We start from the raw sequence: 20,708 nt of genomic DNA, 5'->3' as shown, positions 1-20,708 counted from the left end.
AATCTTCCTTGAAAATTTTCCTATTATTGAGCATAAAGAATCATTTGAAGACCCTCCTTACATTTCAAGTGCTTTTTCCTGATATTGGTCTGCTTTCCTTTGCATGAGGAAGGAGGAATAGGGCTGTAAAACTGACTGCCAGTGGAATAGCTTAGCAGGAAAAAGGTGGCATGTTACATTAAACTGATTCACTGGAGAACACAAAGTACCCTCCATAATGTAATGGAATCACAATTAGCTTTGTAATTCTGTTGTGTGAAAGGCTTGTAACTGTAAGAGACTTTGTTGCATCTCCAGAACATTTAGACCCTGTTTATCAAGATTCCACAATCAGGAAAGTTGACTGAAAAGACATCCTATCTGGATGAGGAATTTGATCTTTCACAGATCTCAAAGGAAAAGAAAAGAAATGGAGACTACTGTCAAAGGTAAGCTCTTTGGGCCAGGGACTATCTTTCTGATGTGTCCATACAGTATTTAGCACAATACGGTCCAATCCAAATAATAAATCTACAAGACTGAAGGACCAGAAATGATCTAAGTTCACAGCTATTAAAAATACTGAAGCTTTGTGTTGTTATCCCGAAAACCCTGGCAACTAAAGGATGTTGTACAGAAAGTTCTCACTCCTCTACAGGTAGAAACCAATGGTCAAGGAAGCAAAATTTCTTTCCTCCACTGAAACAAACCACTGAAATTTGCTCAACATACCAAGATGGCAAAACATTAGTTATGTGTAATTATGTTTACTGGCTTCATAATCCATAAAATCTATTTAATTTCTTTCCCTTTTTCTTCTTGAAACTTTTCTTTCATTTCAACTGTACTATAAACTAAAGCACACTTTGTAGTATGTATACTGCATACACAAACCACATTTACACTGAAAATGTCAAACAGCAGTTATTAGTAAGTTACTGCTAATGAAGGGCTGACATTTAAAACATAAGAAAAACAGAAGTATTCAGACATAGAATCATAGAATCTCAGGGTTGGAAGGGACCTCAGGAGGTCATCTAGTCCAACCCCCTGCTCAAAGCAACTAAATCATCCCAGCCAGGGCTTTGTCAAGCCTGACCTTAAAAACCTCTAAGGACGGAGATTCCACCACCTCCAGTTCTTCACCACCCTTCTAGTGAAAAAGTTTTTCCTAATGTCCAACCTAAACCTCCCCCTCTGCAACTTGAGACCATTACTCCTTGTTCTGTCATCTTCTACCACTGAGAACAGTCTAGATCCATCCTCTTTGGAACCCCCTTTCAGGTAGTTGAAAGCAGCTATCAAATCCCCCCTCATTCTTTTCTTCTGCAGGCTAAACAATCCCAGTTCCCTCAGCCTCTCCTCATAAGTCATGTGCTCCAGCCCCCTAATCATTTTTGTTGCCCTCTGCTGGACTCTCTCCAATTTATCCACATCCTTCTTGTAGTGTGGGGCCCAAAACTGGACACAGTACTCCAAATGAGGCCTCACCAGTGCTGAATAGAGGGGAATGATCACATCCCTCGATCTGCTGGAAATGCCCCTACTTATACAACCCAAAATGCCATTAGCCTTCTTGGCAACAAGGGCACACTGTTGACTCATATTCAGCTTTTTGTCCACCGTAACCCCTAGGTCCTTTTCTGCAGAACTGCTGCCCAGCCATTCGGTCCCTAGTCTGTAGCAGTGCATGGGATTCTTCCGTCCTAAGTGCAGGACTCTGCACTTGTCCTTGTTGAACCTCATCAGGTTTCTTTTGGCCCAATCCTCTAATGTGTCTAGGTTCCTCTGTATCCTATCCCTACCCTCCAGCGTATCAACCACTCCTCCCAGTTTAGTGTCATCTGCAAACTTGCTAAGGGTGCAGTCCACACCATCCTCCAGATCGTTAATGAAGATATTGAACAAAACCGGCCCCAGCACTGACCCTTGGGGCACTCCACTTGATACCGGCTGCCAACTAGACATGGAACCATTGATCACTACCCGTTGAGCCCGACCATCTAGCCAGTTTTCTATCCACCTTACCGTCCATTCATCCAGCCCATACTTCTTTAACTTGCTGGTAAGAATACTGTGGGAGACTGTATCAAAAGCTTTGCTAAAGTCCAGAAATCATCTGCTTTTACAAAAGGCAGCACTATATTACTGAAGTCTTGGTTAATGTAAACTAAAAATAATATTGCAAGACAGTGGGAAATTTAACTTCAGGTAGCTCTGAGACCAAATTCAGGTATTCATGGTGCTCTTGGTACTCACGGTTGAGATGTCCTATTGAAAGGCAGACAGATCACTCATTGGAATTGAGCACATCTCTGGATTGTTCAAATCTTGGCCTTCCCTTGCTGCATAGTGGAGTACTCCTTCTCTCTTCTCCTACCCTGACCACGTCAGGACAGCTCTCTTCCCTCACTTCCAATTAAAGCTTGTCTAATGAGGGATCATGCCTCCATTGTACTAGGCAATGTACATAGGTGTAATACAAAAGACAGTTTCCACCCCATATATCCTGCATCTTAGTATACAGTGAAAGAAAACAAGTGCAAACAGTAAACAAACAGGGAGGGGGAGGACAGAGAGAAGAGTGAGAGCTGGGAGTTGGCTGTGCAGGTGTTGCAATGCAAGAAAGGGTCAAAGGAGTAAAGAGATGTGGAGGGTAAATAAACAGACAGGGGAGAGCACAGAAGTTAGAGCAGAGGAGAGGTCATGGATACCGATCAACTGGAACTTACAGAAGGATTGGATGCTGGGAAGCAGAATGAGGGACAAGTGAACAATGTTGAGGGAGACAAGATGCTGGTCAGATAGGGAGTTCAGCAATGGCAAGAACTGATCCAAGGTGGCAGTTTAAACAAGGTGAGTGCAAAGAGACAGGAGGCCAGATGGGAACTCTACCTATACTAAAAGGTATGAATTACATAATTCCCCTCTTTATAGGACCATTTGTGATGCTGGCACACCAGTTGCCAGCTCATGCCAAGAGCTCTAGGAATCAACTGAACACTGATAAATACAGGTCTGGAACAAGGCTAGCTTACCTGTGCATTAATGTTGTTAAAATAAGTATTAGAATTATAAAAATGTGCTTAGTGTTTAGACTTTATGGAATTCTTGTAAGTTACTGCATGTATTAATCTCACTTGTACTATCTGTAACCCATGTTAGAAGGTAATATTTAAGTGTTTGCTCTGTAACTGTAAATCACCAGACAGGAGAAAAGCATTAACAAGTGTGAAATACTAATTTGCTAGTGGAGGTGTTATCTCCTGCCCAACAAAAGGCCCAACGACACAGGATGAAACATTATGCAACATCAGAGGCCAAGGACTTTGTTGATTTCTTCATGGGTAGGGAGGGGAGCGGAAACATGCAACTGACTTCCTCTCAACATCTGAATTGGGAACTTGAAACAGAAGGGAGGGGAATCCAAAGCCCTAATAAGGAGAAACTATATCTTTTATGCTGCTTGGACTCTGCGGGGCAAGGATTACTAAGCATAAGCAAACGATCCCCAGTGCTTGGCCTAGGTTAGCTCTAAATCTAAAGCATTGTCTTTGGTGTGAGATCTAAGATGTGACTGATCTGGGTAAGTGAGCGGTCCTTTGGGACTGGGAGTAACCTGAATATTGATGCGATCTGTGATGTAAGGAACCATCTATCACAAAGGCAGGCTCACCTGGATGGCAAGATAGATCAGAGTAACCAAGGGGCCTCTGTGACTCCATGTTAAGGCAGTTATAGTACTTGAGGAGTTCACACTTGATCACTGGTTGGTGAAATCTAAGTATAGAACTCATAACCGATTTGGGGTTTATGTCCTACTTCTTAACAGTCTGTCCTGAGGTCGTTACTCATGCTCTTGAGCGACTGCAGGACAGCTTGACACCATTGATGGCACAGAAATTTATATTTGCTCCCTTGACTGGAAAGCTTAAATGTGTCCACAGGATCCTATTATGTGAAAAGGATCATGGCACAACCCAGAAAGGTCCCAAATCTTATTTGCAGGACCTTGATTTTAATGAAGCACAATAAACAGAGATCTACACAAAGTTCTGAAGTGTACACTGTTAGTTTCTATTTTGCTTCCCTGTGAGACTACAGATTTTCTGTGTTAACACAATCACTAATGTGTCAACAAACTTATGAATGAGGTAGTATGACCCTCCTTACCCTCCGACAGCTATATTTCTGAGTGGACCTATTCAAGAACTAGTGCTTTCTTAGACAGTGATAGTTCTAATATCTGCTTTCATTGAAATGAAACATTAAACACCTTCTCCTCTCCATTGCTCCCAATAAGTAACCCAGTAAATTAGTGTGTGACTATGTCCTGTGATGCTTCGCAGATTGTGCTCACAGTCTGTGTCCTATGAGCATTCATTATTACCAACTGTTCCAGAAGAGTTTTCTAATCTGTGTTCTACTTGGTTTGCTGGCATAACTGCACTGAAATTGTCTTCTTGTCTCATAAGAATGTCCATAAAACTGAGTAAAAGAGCAGAATGGAGTATGAAGGTTGAACAATTAGGGACAAATTTTCTGCTTGTATAACTCCATTGAGTCCAACCACATTGTTACCAATTTATATTTCCTCTGTGTTGCCAAACAAATGCATAATTTAATCTTGATGGTTTTGGGAGAAATCTTTTCCATGGGAGATATTTTGTCTTTTATCTATCCATTATTCCCAAATTACATTGTGTTTAAAAAAAATCCTCATTCCTGATTGATCAAGGCACACTTTTCTGGTGTCCCCTAGCCAGTTTCGCTCATCTGTCTCAGCTCAGAATCTCTTATAATTTATCAATGCAGAGTTGCTTTCTCCCTAATTCTCAACTACTTACATGGCCAAATGTCCCCTCTACCTCCCCGTATGTCTTTATCCTCCAAATGTGGCTTTTCCCCTTCTGTCTTTCTCCAATGACATTTTACTAACAGCCAGAATTCAGATCCCATCTCTGTCTCAGTATCCACTATTTCAAATTCTCTAGGCTTTATATTTCCTCTATCTCAAGTCCCAATTCCTTTAAAGATATTTCTTATTCTTATGAATATGTTGCTGAGGTATGAAACTATAAAATTAAAGAAGCTAAATCTGTATTTTATTTTGAGTTCTCCAAGAGACTGTCATGGTTTCCACTAACTCCCATCCTTCCTCAATGCCATCAGCCAAAGCAGCCAGCACTTGCTGCCTTAGTAATGCGTATTTCTCTCTTGCTCTCTACATAATATACCATTACATATATAAAGAAAATTAACTAAAAAGTTGTTATGCGTATTTTGCAGAGTGTGCTAGAGAGCTCTTTTCATTTTCACATCATAAATCTGCAATAATTTTTTGGAGTGGTTTTAAATAAGAAAGCTAATCCAGTAAAGCTGTTTCCTCTGGCTTATCACTCACTCCTATTGTACTTTTTGTCATTCCAGTTTTTCCAAATAATTAAAATCAACTATAAGCCTTCTTTCTTCTCTTTTCCTCATGCATTCACATATTCAAAATATGACAGAGTTCTTCAGTTCTCATCTTTAATGTGCAGACTTGCTCTACTGACATGGAAGTACTTCATTTTAATATCTGCAGTTGTGGTTTGAAAGACTGTTCAACTTGATCTCTCCACGAATGTTATATTTCACTTCGTTGACTGTTTTCTCTTTCTTGTTTATCAGTTCAGAGGCTAATGCATCTTCCTCATCTACATGTGAAATAGGATTGCTGCTTCAAATCTATTAAAGTAGATTTTCAATCTTGGGTCTTGCATTCATTGGAGATTCCAGTTCTATATTCAAAGCAACACCTATGTGCTTTCTCCCATGCTGCACCTCATGCTTAGGAAATGTGTCCTAAAAACGCATGCAAAGCTCACTCATCCTCCTTCACAACTTTCCTTAAAACTCTTTTTCTGTGATGCTGCCAAAGTACTTGACAATGATTAGGCTCCTGATGTGCTGAGACCACTGCCTAATGAGCTGATTGATAGTGTCTAATTGTTTCCTTTTACTCTTCCTCAGTCTGTCTCCATCTGTTGTTTCTTGTATAATACTTGGATTGTAAATTCTTTGGTGCAGGGACTTTTGTTCTACATTTGTACAGTGCCTAGCAGAATGGGGCCCTGGTCCATAACTAGGGCTCCTTGGTGCTATACTATTAATAAATCATATATTTGAATTTTTAGATATGTTACAGAGTGATCACTCTATTATCTGAAAAAAGAACAGGAGTACTTGATTCTATGATTCTATGATACTTGTGGCACCTTAGAGACTAACAAATTTATTTGAGCATAAGCTTTCGTGGGCTACAGCCCACATGTTTGGATGCAACTATTATCTGAATTATTGGTCCTCACTTTTAAAGGAAACCTGACCACCACTTTCAAAAGACTAGCCTTGGAGCTTAAATTCATAACTTTACTAGACACTAAACATCATGGTCTTAAAGACACTGGATGTATAGCTTTAGATAATGTTTTCACCAACCATCTGTAATCCAATAACCCTCCTCTGTGTCCTATGACTACAGGGGTGTTAACAGGCCACTTCACCTTGAATAGTCCCTTAGAACATCTGTTAGCTACTTATGCTAAACTATCTGTTCAATCTTCTATTTAGCTGTGACACTCTGACTACCTTTCCCAGACAGGAAGAAGAGCTCTGTGTAGCTCAAAAGCTTGTCTCTCTCCCCAGCAGAAGCTGATCCAATAAAAGATATTACCTCCTGATCTCAATGATGGCAGTGCGGCACAGAGAAAAATTATTCACTCAAGTAGGCAGGCCCCAAGGCATTTAGAGATTCTAGGTCATAACCAACACCTGTAACTCCACCTAGAAGCCAATGGGCAGCCAGTGAAGAACATGGAACATCGGTAACATATGCCTCCACTGAGAAGCGCAGGTTAACGAATGGGCTGTCACATAATGCACCATTGCTAAAAACTCACTTGAAATAGCTATCTTCAGATCACAATGTTACTTTCCATGTAGGCTGGTTCTTAATGAAGTTTTAAATGATCTTCTTGACTAATTTTAAGATTAAAATTTTAACACTGACCAAAAGCTACTCATTAAAATATTATTGTCAGCACCTAATAAAGAGCAAGACAGATGGCCCAGCAGCCAAGTGAACATTTTGACTGTGTTGGAGAAATTGGATTAGGAGTTAGTTTTAGGTAATCCTAGAATCTGAACATTATCATGAAAATTCACACTTCAGGCCAATTTAATAACACGGCTGTAACCATTTTCCGCACGGCTCTTGCAAAGCAAGCAGAAAAAACCCAAATGCCTTTAAGTTCATTTAATCAAATTCTACAGCTAATTAAAATAAAGCCACCATGTCAGTTATTAAAAGAATTATGAGAGTTCTGACTATAATTACATTAATTAGAATCATGTTATCTCTTTTGATTTACATGATAGTATCCACCTATATGAGATAAAAGATCAGCTGTCCTTTCTTTAGTCTAAAAAAGAGAGAGACAGTCAAACAAAACGACGTGTCAAAATAACTGCTATTAGCTTCTTGATTCCAGGGATGCACTTATTCTCTCAAATGAAAAGGAAGAACAATCTTGATAATGCCTGGACATCAATTATTGGGGGCTTGTAAGGAGAACACACATACACCCCTACAGTATCCTTTATTGCAGTCATTTTCTTTCATAAAGGTTTGCCTCCTTTATCAATGGTTAAGTTTTCCTGCCCCAGATATAATAATTCTCATAACTAGTCCTTACTTGGAAAACAGCTATATCTTCTCATGACACAAGAACTGTTATGGATAAAAGTTAACTTGCAAGTAGGGGAAGGCAGAGAGTGAATGAAAAAAATATATGTAATGCTCAGTGTTTCTGATATCAAAAGCCAACCCAAAGAAGTTCACACTGGACACTATCATGCATATATACTCTGTAGGCTAAAATAATTTGCATTGGTGCTCATTCCATAACATTTAAACTAATTTATACTAGCTTTATCACCAACAAAAAGAATAAACTGAAAAGTAGATGTGTAACTTTAAGCTACAAAGAATGTAAGTGAAGATACACAGTTCATGAACAGAATTTGTTTTAGAATTTTTCTAGACAGTAAGAGGCTGCTTACTAACTGTTCTTGCCCAGAGGGTTTCTTTAGCCACAAATCTGAAAGTCAACTTCATTTAGATTAAAAGAGCAGGGACGTGTCTCTCTCTCTCTCTCTCGCTAACAGCTGGTCAGACACACCACACGGTATCCCCTATTACAAGACAATAACTACTACTACCACCTGAAATAAAACCCCCTTTCATCAGGTGAAAGGGCTATATGGCCTTCTGGATTGCCTACAGCATCCCCTCCCGAGAAAAGGCTATCTGGACAACAAATTCAGAGGGCTTTTTGAAAATGAAACCTCATAGCCCCACCACGTAATGATCAGGTCCCAAATCTCCAAAGTGAACAGGGACAATCAGAGGCTAGAGACTAAGAGATCCTAGGAGGGTATAGAAAGTGACTGGCTGGTGGGCTATGCACTCTAGAAACCTTTAGAATCAGCTTGCTTGTTGAAAGTAGTCTTGCATTCTGCCACAGGAGATGGAGGTGGAAAATGAGCTCTGAGAGTCAGCCTTCAGAGAAAGCCATAACTTTCCCCTTGTGGGAGAAGCCCAAGGGAAAGGATATATACCCAAGAGAATACAGGATAAGCTTTGATTCCTTAGCAGAAAACAAAGAGGTTCCACCTGATTTTTAAAATCATCTCTGGTCTTATGAAGGTCCTCATGCTTTTTTGGATCTTCTAGTGGAATCCAGAGGCCTACAGCAAGCAAGGTGGGTCTGAGGATGTCCATTTAATCCTGACAAGAATTCCTTTTACCAGGCTACCTGTCTCAATAGATATCTGAAACTGATAATGAACCAATTCTATAAGTATTTTTGGTCCATTTTATTGTCTTGATAAGTTTCCTAACATAAAACTGTAAACCAAATGTCAGACCTCTTCTTCTGGCTAACTTAATAACCTACATAACTTTCCTTCAATTCCCAAAGACTATTTTTCAAAAGTAATAGGATTAGAAAATTAAACACCGTCACTATATGAGTGTCCTGTCCAAATTTCAGCAAACAAAATATAAGTCACTGAAGTGATCAGTCATTTAACAACGTTTTTGAAAAGGATCACAGATGCTCATCTACAATTGATCATGACACACGAGAATGAAACAAAACACAGATAGATTTTGAAGCAGAAGGCCACAACTTCTTATATTTTTAACTTTAATGAGGGAGACACCAACTCTCCATTTGTCCGAAAAAATTCCAGGCATTTACTTGTGTCCAATGTGATGTTAAAGGGCTTCCATCTAGCATTCAGGGTTGGCCCCCTTCAGCTTACCCCCCTAGGATTCAGCCAGTCTCTGAATTCTCTTGCACTCCTCACAAGACAAAATGACGGTACACTCAAAAGATACCTCAGTCTGTGAAGAACTAAAGAATCTCCTCCTTCCTCCAGACGAGCAAGGTCAACAAGCCAAATTTTGGGTCTCTTACGCAGATTCATAGAAACGCAGGGCTGGAAGGGAGCTTGAGTGGTCATCTATACCAGACTCCTGTGCTAAGGCAGGACCAAGTAAACCTACACTATCCCTGACAGTGTTTACCTAACCTGTTCTTAAAAATCTTCAATGACAGGAATTACATAACCTCCCTTGCTAACCCATTCCAGGGCTTACCTACTCTGATAGTTAGAAAGTTTTCCTGACATCTAACCTAAATCTCCCTTGCTGCAGATTAGGACCATTACTACTTGTCCCACATTCAGTGAACATGGAGAACAATTGATCACCATCCTCTTTTTAATTGCCCTTAACATATTTGCTGCAAGAAAGGCATAGATACTTTGCTGCTGTTGCACTAAGGGAAAAATCCCTTCCTGACCCTAAAACCTGTCAGTCAGACCACAGCATCTTGGAAACACTGTTCAGACTATATCTCTACTATAGGGCAAGGAGGGTGGGGCAGCAAGTGTTGCTGAATGGCTGTTCCCTGCCTTGAGGGATTCACATAAAACAAGGAAGGTGTGGGGGCGAGGGCTGAAAAAGAATTCAACTCTCCCCCATTTCCCCACAGCCTAGCCAATGGCAGCAGGGAGAGGCAGAAAATTCTCTTCTCCACCTCAGGGAGGATCTACATATGTGCTCTGGGAAGGGGGAAAGAAAGGAGGGCTTGTGAGTAGCCTGAGCCTATCCCTCCCCTTGTTCTCAGGACCAAAGGGTTGTCTGTCACCTGTAGATCTGATACAACTCCCTCCTCCACCCACCATACACACACACTGGGATGAGGGGGACTTAATAAAGTATTTTAAAAACAATTTGCATTGAGCCTGTTCTTTCCTAGGAGCTAGCTGGCAATTATTTGATCTTTGAGTGTAAAGAGGAGTTCTCTCATCTCATAAGCATCTCTTTGCTTGTTATATGTACAGTCTCTATAATGATCTTCCCCACAATGATTGTAGTTAATATATTAGCCTCTTGGGTTGGACACAAACAAGATGCATTATTACTCTCACATACAGTACTTTGGAGAAAGTGCTTTGTTGATTAGTCATGGAAGATTATTTTTCAGCAAACAGCAACCTATTCTTATAAAACCATAAAAAGATTTGTGAAGTACTGGAACAATTTTCTACTAGTTCTGAAAATATTCAACTAGTATGAAAGATGTTTTCATGCAGTGTTTGATCTTCAGGGATATAGCACTTAGCATCCACTCTTTTGATACATAAGACTTCTCCTTTTCAGAATCTATTTTCATATATGGTAGAGTTTATAAGTGAAATGAGTTTGGTAGTCTTAAATCTAATCAATGGGGTGTATTTTCTCACATTAGAGCACCATATAATTTAGCAAATATAATGCAAGTCAGAAACACAGCAATGTTGTAAACCGTGCATCACATCTGCTTGCTAATACTTCCAACAATAGCAAGTGCTACTGAAACATCACTTTAATAAGAATGAACAAATTAATTCAAAATCACTTTTTATAAAAGACTATTTGCAAATGACTAAACTTGCCTAATACCGGTGCAAAGACACCAGAAGACCAGCATAACTACTAGTCAAGCAAGTATCCAAGACAAAAGTGGAGCATAACACAGACTGCTAAACAGGCAGTATATTGTTGCCTCTGACTACTGGACAGATTTCATTTTGGGTTTTGAATATTGACATTTGTTCTGTCTACAGTTTGCAAAGATAAACTAAGCTCCTCTGAATCCCATCTACTCAACTACCCCAAACAAACAGATGTAACTGGGAGAGCCCAGGGGAAGGGAAAAAGTGACTGTTATCAAAACTTTGTGAAGCAGGAAAAAACAGAAAATGTACACTTTCCTTTTACATAGAAGATTAGATGAGGGGATATCATTTAGGCTGATGGAACTCACAAGACCTCATAACTATTCTCTCTGCACATGCTCAGTTCAGTAAGTAGTATCTGTGCAGATTCCACAATTATATTAGGATGCACAATGAATCATAACTGTGCCCTATGATTCTCCAAGTTCCTTAAGTGCAGGGATTTTTTCCTCCATTATTTTCCCTGAAACATACTGGCACTTGTTGACAGTCTAGCCTCAATAGCTTGCATAGGCTCTGTGAACAAGAGAATCCAAAGGAGTTCGGACTTTACTGAAAGAAGCCCATAGGGAGGCATTCATGCCTTCTCAAGCAATCACTGTTAAAAAGGGTTAACTTTGTTTTTTTAAATTAACATCTTTATTAAATTGATTTGAAAGAATTAAAATGTTTCCCCTCCATACATTTTTTCTAATGTTCTTAAACATAATTATTCCTACACTGATTATATGAAGATGTGCATTGTAAATGGCTTCTCAATCATTCAGCCATCTATTGTAACCAAGCTTGAAACAAATGATTCTTCTATGCAAGTCTAACAAATTTGGGGTAGGATGTTAAGTTCCAGACATATGCTGTGCTTAGATGAAAGATACTGATCACTGTGTAAGCTGTAATGACACTCAATCTACTGCTCGCACATTATTACAATGAAAAATAAACACTTCCTAAGAAATCATATTTTAATAGGTTAGCTCAAGACCTTAAGCTGTTTATCTCAGCATGACAAGGAGTAATTCTTACATATCAATTGTACTGTTTAGAAAGAAAACAAGGAAAACATACTTTTTATTCTGGCAAACGCCAAATGCATTCAGCAGAATGGCTGGTGTCTACTTTCTTAAATCCTTAGTTTGAATTTATTCCCAATTGCTGCTACTATATTCTTTTAAAATTAGTATTACGCTATATCAAATGTATCACTTCTAAACACAGCCTACAATACCAAGAAGTAATTTTTCTGCAGACTGCTAGCTTCAAGAGATGAAAGATTGGCTTACCATTAGAGTTCAGCTCTGACGTCTTGGTCAAATGCTCTTACCTTGGGAAAAGTGTCATGAGTTCTTTAATAATGAGTAATGAGAACCTCAGTTTTATTTCTCATCTGAAAGGTAGCACTTTCAGTAGACAGTATCCTCTATCAACACCCTGGGGCATTAGTTCTGTACCAATTTAGAGGGAAGAGAGTGCCACTTGCTGAATCACCTAGCAAGTGAATTTTTCTAAGTAGTCAGCTTTAAATATTGCATGAAAATGAAGATAAATATAATAGTTGCTAGCAAATGTTACAATTTACTCGTGTTAAAAGATACCACATTTCATCAAACATTTGAGAACTGAATTCCAACTCATCTATTGAACCGAACACAAAAAGTGTATAACTATTCACAACTCATGATCACAGAAATAAAACCTCTACTGACGAAAAAAAAAAACCCTATGAAAAAAACTTTCAAAGGAAAAACAGTTATACGAAAGTATATTATAAAATTTAAATTAAAGTCAGTCAATCTAGATTTTTAGTGGAAACATATCTGTTTTTAAATTAAATCATTTATTAAATGGGTAAGATAAGATTAATACTGTTCTTGTCTCGTATAATTACAGCCACCAGTAAAAACCAACCAGTGGTTATTCTTCAAGTCTCAATCACATGGTAACTTCCATTTTCTAATTTTATATTTTACTGATCCTTAAGAGATTTTATAGCTATTAATTCTCAAGGGGGACAATCACCCCACTGCAGAGTGCACACACAAGGCCCTGAGCATCACTTAGGTGCACTGCGCTGATGTGACCAGATATCAAGCTGTGGGAATGACCTCCCTTGGAGCAGAACAGGCAACACTTTGTGTTGTTCAACGTGGCAAAGAGGTTTTCCCCTGGTTTACACAAGCGCTGGCAGATGTTGCAGAAAACAGTCTTTGAACTCCCATTTGTGATCTTATCCAAAGCATCTGCAATGGGAGTCTGCAACTGTATTCTGGACACCTGGTAGATAGACTGCTGGTATTTTTATCTGATGGGAGATGCCCTAGTTCCACAGCTTTCGCAACTCTGAGCATAAAGGACTGGGATCTTGATGGGACTGACCACTGAGAAGCCAGTCATCCAACTATGGGAACACTGATATTCTTGACTGAGCCACTACCACGGAGATAGAATGATGGAATTATGGTAGCTAATGTCATCATTCTGAACTGTTGTGCTAGCACACAGTTCAAATTCTTCAGGTCAAGGATTGGTCTTCACCCTCAACCTTTCTTGGGAACAAGGAGGGAACTGGAATAGAACCCTCTTCTGAGGAACTCTCGTGGGACTGATTCTATTGCTCCTATGAGAAGGAGAGAAGGAACTTTTTTTAGTAGCTCCTTGTAACAAAAGTGTCCCTGAAAAGGGTCAGGTAGGGGCATGAGGAGGAATGAAATGGAAGTGGATAGAGTAACCCACTTTGATGAGCTCCAGTATCCATTTATCTGAGGTAAGGTACTTCCAGGCAAGTAAGAAGCATGATAGATCATCTCCAAAGGAGGGGTAGTTGCACAACAGCTGCCTGATGCCCTCAACTGAAGTGTCAAAATTGCCTCTTAGAGGGAGTGGCTGATTGAGTAGAAGTAGGGGAGGGGGGCCCCCGTTTCTACGGTCTGGACTTTCTCCTGAAGGGTTCCTGAGGCTTAGTGAAAGTGTGCGGATGGCACTGGAATGATCTTGATATGTGAGTGGGATGGGATCTATTATACTGCCTTTTCACTGCAAGTACATAAAACTTCTATGGTGAGCTGTCTCAAGGAAAGCGATCGCATGGGGGACAAAAGAAGCGATACAAAGATACGCTGAAAGCCTCTCTTAAGTCCCTGGATATCGACATCACCTCCTGGGAAACCCTGGCACAAGACCGATCGACATGGCATACGCTGATCCACCAAGGCTGCCAGACATCTGAAGCCAGAAGGATAACCCTAGCACAAGAGAAGCGAGCACTCCGTAAAGCCAGAGCTGCAAATGTTGTAACAGTGGTGCCCATGCATGTCTGCCCGACATGTGGCAGAACATTCCGTGCCCGTATTGGCCTTACCAGCCATTTGCGGACGCACCGTGGACAGCTCACAACCTGATAGATGTTAAGGTCTTCTTCGAAAACAATGGACGAACATCATCACATAAATGGGACCTTTCCCTGGGGACAGATGTTCAGGATGTCCACAAAGGAATGTTTTGACTCTTGGACTTCCTCTACTAGAATTTGAAGAGTGTTCACTAGCCTTTCTATGCCATTCTGGAAGGTCTTAAAATCATCAGCGTAGGAGTAGGGGTGGTGCCTTGTCTGGACACGAATAGGACTTTACAGATTGAGATGAGATCTCCTCAGCCAGAGATTCTTGCTCCTCCTGTATATCACCCAGTACTGGAGAAGTGTGCAGTACTGAAGTGCACAGTACTGGAGGATGGTTTGTACGTGTTGGTGTATGGTATGATACCAGTGGGTGCCAGTGCTTTCTCTTAGGCAGCCGACGGAGTTGGTTGCCATAGTGGCCCCATGTGTCCCAGTAATCCCACTACGGTGGGGGAAAGGGAAGGGATCCCAATGATAATCTATCTCTGGGCGTATGACATTTGGTAGGTTTCCTAAGATCCTCATCATGAAAGGAATATATGGTGCTAGAGTAGTATAATATCAGGACGGATCCCAAAACCAAAATCTGAGTCCAACAAATCTTTCCCTGAGCTAAGGATCAGGATGGCCTCTAATGTCTTAACTAGTACCAAAGCCTGGAGACTTAAGCAAGTCTCAACTTGCTACTTTCTCAGAGGTACTGAGGACATGGCACTGGTAGATCTTCTTCATATTGGTGACTCTGGGTTCATGAGAGAGAATGAGATCCTCTGAAGAAAGGAACTGGGAAGGAGGTAGAGGGCTCTGATAGCCTTACATGAAGTTTGGGATGGTTCCGATTGGCAAGATGGAGGCTGTTGAGGTATCGAGGTAATTGTGGTGTCATCTCCTCTTTCAGAGGTATGGTTAGATCAGGGGTCGGCAACCTTTCAGAAGTGGTGTGCCGAGTCTTCATTTATTCTGATTCTTTATTTACTATGATTTAAGGTTTCGCGTGCCGGTAATACATTTTAACCTTTTTAGAAGGTCTTTCTATAAGTCTATAATATATAACTAAACTATTGTTGGATGTAAAGTAAATAAGGTTTTTAAAATGTTTAAGAAGCTTCATTTTAAAATTAAATTAAAATGCAGAGCCCCCCAGAATGGTGGCCAGGACCTGGGTAGCGTGAGTGCCACTGAAAATCCGCTCACGTGCTGCCTTCGGCATCCGTGCCATAGGTTGCTTACCCCTGGGATAGATGCGGCTACCATCACACTGATGATAGACCTGTGTCTCTTGCAGTGCTGCAAAGTGTCAGACTGTGCTGCCTCAGTAGTTGCTCTGGTGATAGCTATGTCCAAATGAGGTTTTGCCTTTGTATCAAGGCTTCAGTACCACACTCAGTCAGAGCTGCTACAATAACTTTAGAGGGATGAGAGGTCTCCTGAGAATGGGTCTTATGGGGCTCTCTCTTTTCTTCATTTCCTTTTTTGAAGAGATAGGTTTCCTCTTCTTTAGAATTTTATTGTCCAGAACTGCAAATGAAGCAGCAGCAATGACCGAGATGGCCTATGACCAATGCTCTGGGCGATAGGGACTTCTCCAGAGCTAGGACCGAAAGATCCAAGAAGTGGAGGGAAAGGAGCCCCCCTCCCCTCTTCTACTAACACACCACTGTTAAATAAAATAAATAGGTATCAAAAGAATGCAGGAACAACTACTAAAATAAATAATAAGGTAAAGAATTCACAAAATGAAGGCAGGAAGCTGCATACGGCAGAACTCTCTTTCTTGAGCCACAGGCAGTTGAGAAAGAACAGTGCGGTGGCATGCTCATTCCTCTCCATAACCTCTCATTCAGAGCATGAGGCATTGCTCTCCTATGGTCACTACATTGTAGCCTCTGGTTGCAATTGCATGCACACATCCTATAGTGGAGCACCGATAGGAACATATACTAGAAGAACTTAGATTTCCAAAATAGCATGGTTGTATAAGGATCATCAATTAAAACCTGTGCTGGGGAGAGATTTTCCATTTTTGCAGAAGTGTACTGCTACAGCATATATATTTGTGCAAATATGCAGCTAACTATTACTGAGGTTTTTCATTACAGAAAATATTTACAAGATTTCAATGAAGCTACACCAATTTATACCAGCTGAGTGTCTGGTGTGGTTTTTAAGACGTCTCACCACAGAAAACAGAAATCAAGATTTTTCAGTATAGAAGTATGAAGGAGAGATACTTGGGTAAGCATAATTGGATTTCATATTTCACTTACCACATGAGTGATTTTCAAGGTGTTACCATCAAATCTGCATAAGCTTGTGCTGTCTTCAAGAAAAATATCACATTCCTCCAATTCCTGTGCATTACAAGGAGGGTTTTCTTTGTCAGGGTTTGGATTCTGAAACCAGAAAACAATTAAATGCACTGAAAATCTGGAATACCTGGTACACAATATTATACTAAACTATATATTCATAATGAAGCTTTACAGATCAACAGCAATGATTTATATAACAATTTACAGTTCTGCAGCTTCTTTCATACTCAATGATCCAAAAGCATTTCATGCATTTACTTATCTACCAGAAAAGCAGCCACTTCTGGAGTGGAAGGTAGTAGATAACTGGTATGCAACACAATGTGCAACAGGGTTGGAAGGGGAACTTTTTGTTGAGAAATACCTGGACAATTCCCTTCTCTTAGGGAAAGGGCCATGCAATCTTTAATGTCCATGTATATCAAATAAAACTTGCATTTAAAAAGTCTCTTCCAAAAAACTCAAAATAAACTTCATGGTAATCATTTTAGCTACTGTACCCGGTAAAGGCCTGGGAACCTTGCTGGAATGAGAACTAAGGTTTCAGTTTGTCCAGGGCCAAATTTAAGTCAATGGATTTACATCAGGGATAAATATGGTTCCAATCTAGGTATTTCAAACTAAAGTAATCCCTTCAGCTAATGGTTATGTTACTTGCAATAGCACAGCTATACTCCTAGATTCACATGTGTATGTTAATTTTGCATTCATTAGGATTGAAGTTGTAGAGCCTTTTCATTTGCTTAGGATACTGACAAAAGAATACTCACAAAAGGAGTGTTTCTATTTTGACTTTGTTCACTTGTGGGTGGCCCTTTGGATTGTCTACACCTTTTACCAGTTGCTAGGCTTCTCCCACACTTTTTACATTGACTGCATAGTAAAGTGTCATCGCAGCGAGATAGGTGTTTTTACCTTCAGTTTTAAACCTAGCAGAAATGCCAGAAAGTGATAGGATGACTCACTATGTAGTAGCGCCTGTTTATCTTCCAAATACAAACCTCCTCTCAGCACTTCTAGTAATCACTTAAAATTGACATAAGATTTATAGCTCTCTTATCCTTCTGATAATGGAAAAGGATACACGCTTGGCCTTTGGCTGACATTTCTCAAGGCAAAAATTGAGAGCACAGTATGTAGTGGATATGTGCTAAGGGAGATGCACTCAGGAAAGCAGATAACCAGCCCTTTTTTTAAAAACAAAAAAAAATCACTTTAATAAACTAGACTTCATAAAGCACTAGAATTTCTCTCTTGCTTTCTAGCTAGGCATTTATAAAGTACTCAATCTACAACTGTGAGGAACAGTCATATACTGAAAGGGGATTTATTACAGTTGATAAGCTACAGTATTTTCCATCTCTAATTTCTAGGAATCAAAGAAAAGTGAGACTTTGGTCAAAGGTATTAGTCTGAAATCACAGCTAGTCATAGTACAGACAATTTTTACAAATATCTGGATGGAGGAAACAGAGGGCAGCCTGACTTTGGGGGGGGAGGGGCTGTTATGAGGAAAGGTTTCTTCTGAGGGAAGTTGAGCTTCTTAGTGGACAAGAGACTTAGTTCAAATTCACTTTCTAACAGAAGCCTTCAAAATTACAAGGTGTGAGCACGTGTGGGTATGTTTGTTTTTTGAAGTTTGACCAAAGTGAATTTGTTTACGCTTTGTATTGATTGCCTCCTTCTTGCATTTTGCCTATAGATTGAAATTTTTGATCCTGAACAAAAGAAAAGCAGTTTATGCTAGAAATTTCAATCTTGTCATGTTTAGCAGCCCTCATGAAGGAAGGAAACAATCCAAAGCACAAGTTAACTGGTTGAGCTGTTTTAGAGTTCTTCAGTTTCACACATGCCTGTTAGAACTTTTTCCAGTCAAGTTTTTGGATGATTTATGTTAAGTTTTTTGATATCTCTATTAAAGCTACTTCCTTTGGTGAAAGGTGCACTGCAAGTAAACAACACCTTTCTCCCTTTTCTCTCTTCATAATTGGTACCTGCTTTGCTTAGGAGATGAAGCGCTCACAGCCAAGATGTGGTGCAGAATTAGAGTAGCTGATGTTTTATCCTGAAAGACAGTTACATCTAGTTCTCAAGCATCTGCTCCAGGACATTAATTCTTGAGAGTCTTTCTTAAAATTATTATGCTTGCATATGGATGCCACCAGCATAATATTGTTCAAATTGAGAGACGAGAGAAAATATTTGCTCAGAGATTATGGGTCTATTTCATGAGTGGATTGGTGAGGTTCTGTGGCCTGCAACCTGCAGGAGGTCAGACTAGACGATCATGATGATCTCTTCTGGCCTTAAAGTCTATAGGCAGTTCAGAAGTACATAGTGTGACCACAGATCTATTGCTGGCTCAAAACCTGTGACAGAAATATGATCTGCTATAAATAACAAAGTTTCTTTTTTTCATTTCATAGAGAAAATGAAAGCCTAAACTAGATAAATAAATTATTTGCCAAAATTGTAGTTTCAGGTCAGCCCAACTATTTGCGAATTTGACAGAAATCTGCCAAATAGTTTTGGACAAAATTTTTGAGCTAGATCACTAGGGAACTTATGCACCACTCACTAAACAATCAGAGAAGGAGGAGGAGCGGCCACCCATCCTTACACCCAAAAGTCCAGTGGTTAAGGATATTCACCCAGGATGTGGGTGATTCAGGTTCAAATCCCTGCTCTGGAGCAAGGAGTTGAAACCAAGTCTCCCCTCTCTTAGTGCCGCAATCCCTGAGCTATTGGTTATTCTGGGGTGGGGGTCTCAATCTCTGATGTTGAAGATGCTCCTCTTTGTATAAATAATTAAAAACTGATTGGAGCAGGGTCTCACATGCCTGGTGAGTGCCCTAAATACCACAGACTACAGAGTCATCTTCTCTCTCTCTCTTTGTGGCCCAGTGCCATTCAAGTATTTCATACAATTTGGAATGACAGAAATCAGGTCTGCATTCTATTAATCTTAAAACAATTTTTTAAGAGACCAGATTAAGAACATGCAGAGTCTACCAAGTACAATATTGCTGTAGGTCCCATTTTCAAAGTTCATAATAAAACACAACCCTGCCTTCTAAACTTTTTTTTATTAGAAAACTCTCTCTCCTGGAGCACTTCAATTTATTCTACCACAAAATGTATTCTTTAGCAAACAGATGGAAATGAATAACAACAAGCCTTCATTTCAGATTGAAAGATTAGAATCAAGGTATTGTGCATGTTAGAAAAATATATTTTATTGGATTTTCTAAAATGTTTACTATTTTTAAACATTTTAAACATCTGAAAATTGCAATGGCATTTTTGATAAATTGTTACTTTGTAGTTTGGCATCATTTGAATACAAACTAGTTTTAAAATATAATAATACTAAACTTCAGGTTTTAACTAAAAACAGTTTATATGTCTTTTTAATCTTAAAATTAACTAGCATTGTTGTTTATCTCAATAGCTAAATCCATTGTTTGTAAATATTAAATTTTAACAGTCCTGATTCATTAATAAAATACCAGGTGTATAATTTAAGATTACCTGTAAAGACACCCAAATATTGAATCTCATCACCTATACACCACAGAATTTGACTTGCAAAATTCAATAATGATTTTAATAAAATGTCCTCTGGTTACTTTACATCACCTACTAGGTTATCAGCATTGCCATGAATAGCAGTTGAGGGCACTGAGCAGGATCAAGCCTTATATAAATGCATTTATAGCTATAAAAATCCAAGCTCAAAAAAATATTTTACTATGTGCTTAAGAAATCTGATAAATAAGGTGAATTACTTAGCAAGTTCAAACTACAGCTTAAACACTGGACCCCTCCACCCAAAAAAACCTAACCTATTACAGAGAATAATAATGAAGGTGGTGGTATCTCCAGTTGACAAAGGGGAACACAGGCACAAA

At 39.5% G+C, this 20,708-nt stretch overlaps 1 protein-coding gene across 1 annotated transcript in view; it reads right to left on the bottom strand.

The window, feature by feature from the left end:
• The window catches only part of NUDCD1 (NudC domain containing 1), a 154,906-nt gene that overhangs the window by 33,194 nt on the left and 101,004 nt on the right, over positions 1–20,708 (bottom strand). Inside the window, exon 8 of the mRNA XM_045005329.1 lies at positions 16,753–16,878. Coding sequence (XP_044861264.1) covers positions 16,753–16,878 — 126 coding nt within the window. The remainder of the gene's footprint in view (positions 1–16,752; positions 16,879–20,708) is intronic.

The sequence above is a fragment of the Mauremys mutica genome, chromosome 2, assembly GCF_020497125.1.
Source record: "Mauremys mutica isolate MM-2020 ecotype Southern chromosome 2, ASM2049712v1, whole genome shotgun sequence".
In the NCBI taxonomy this organism is placed as follows: Eukaryota; Metazoa; Chordata; order Testudines; family Geoemydidae; genus Mauremys; species Mauremys mutica.
The sequence above is the reverse complement of the archived record's forward strand: the minus strand, read 5'-3'. Positions and strand labels throughout refer to the sequence as shown.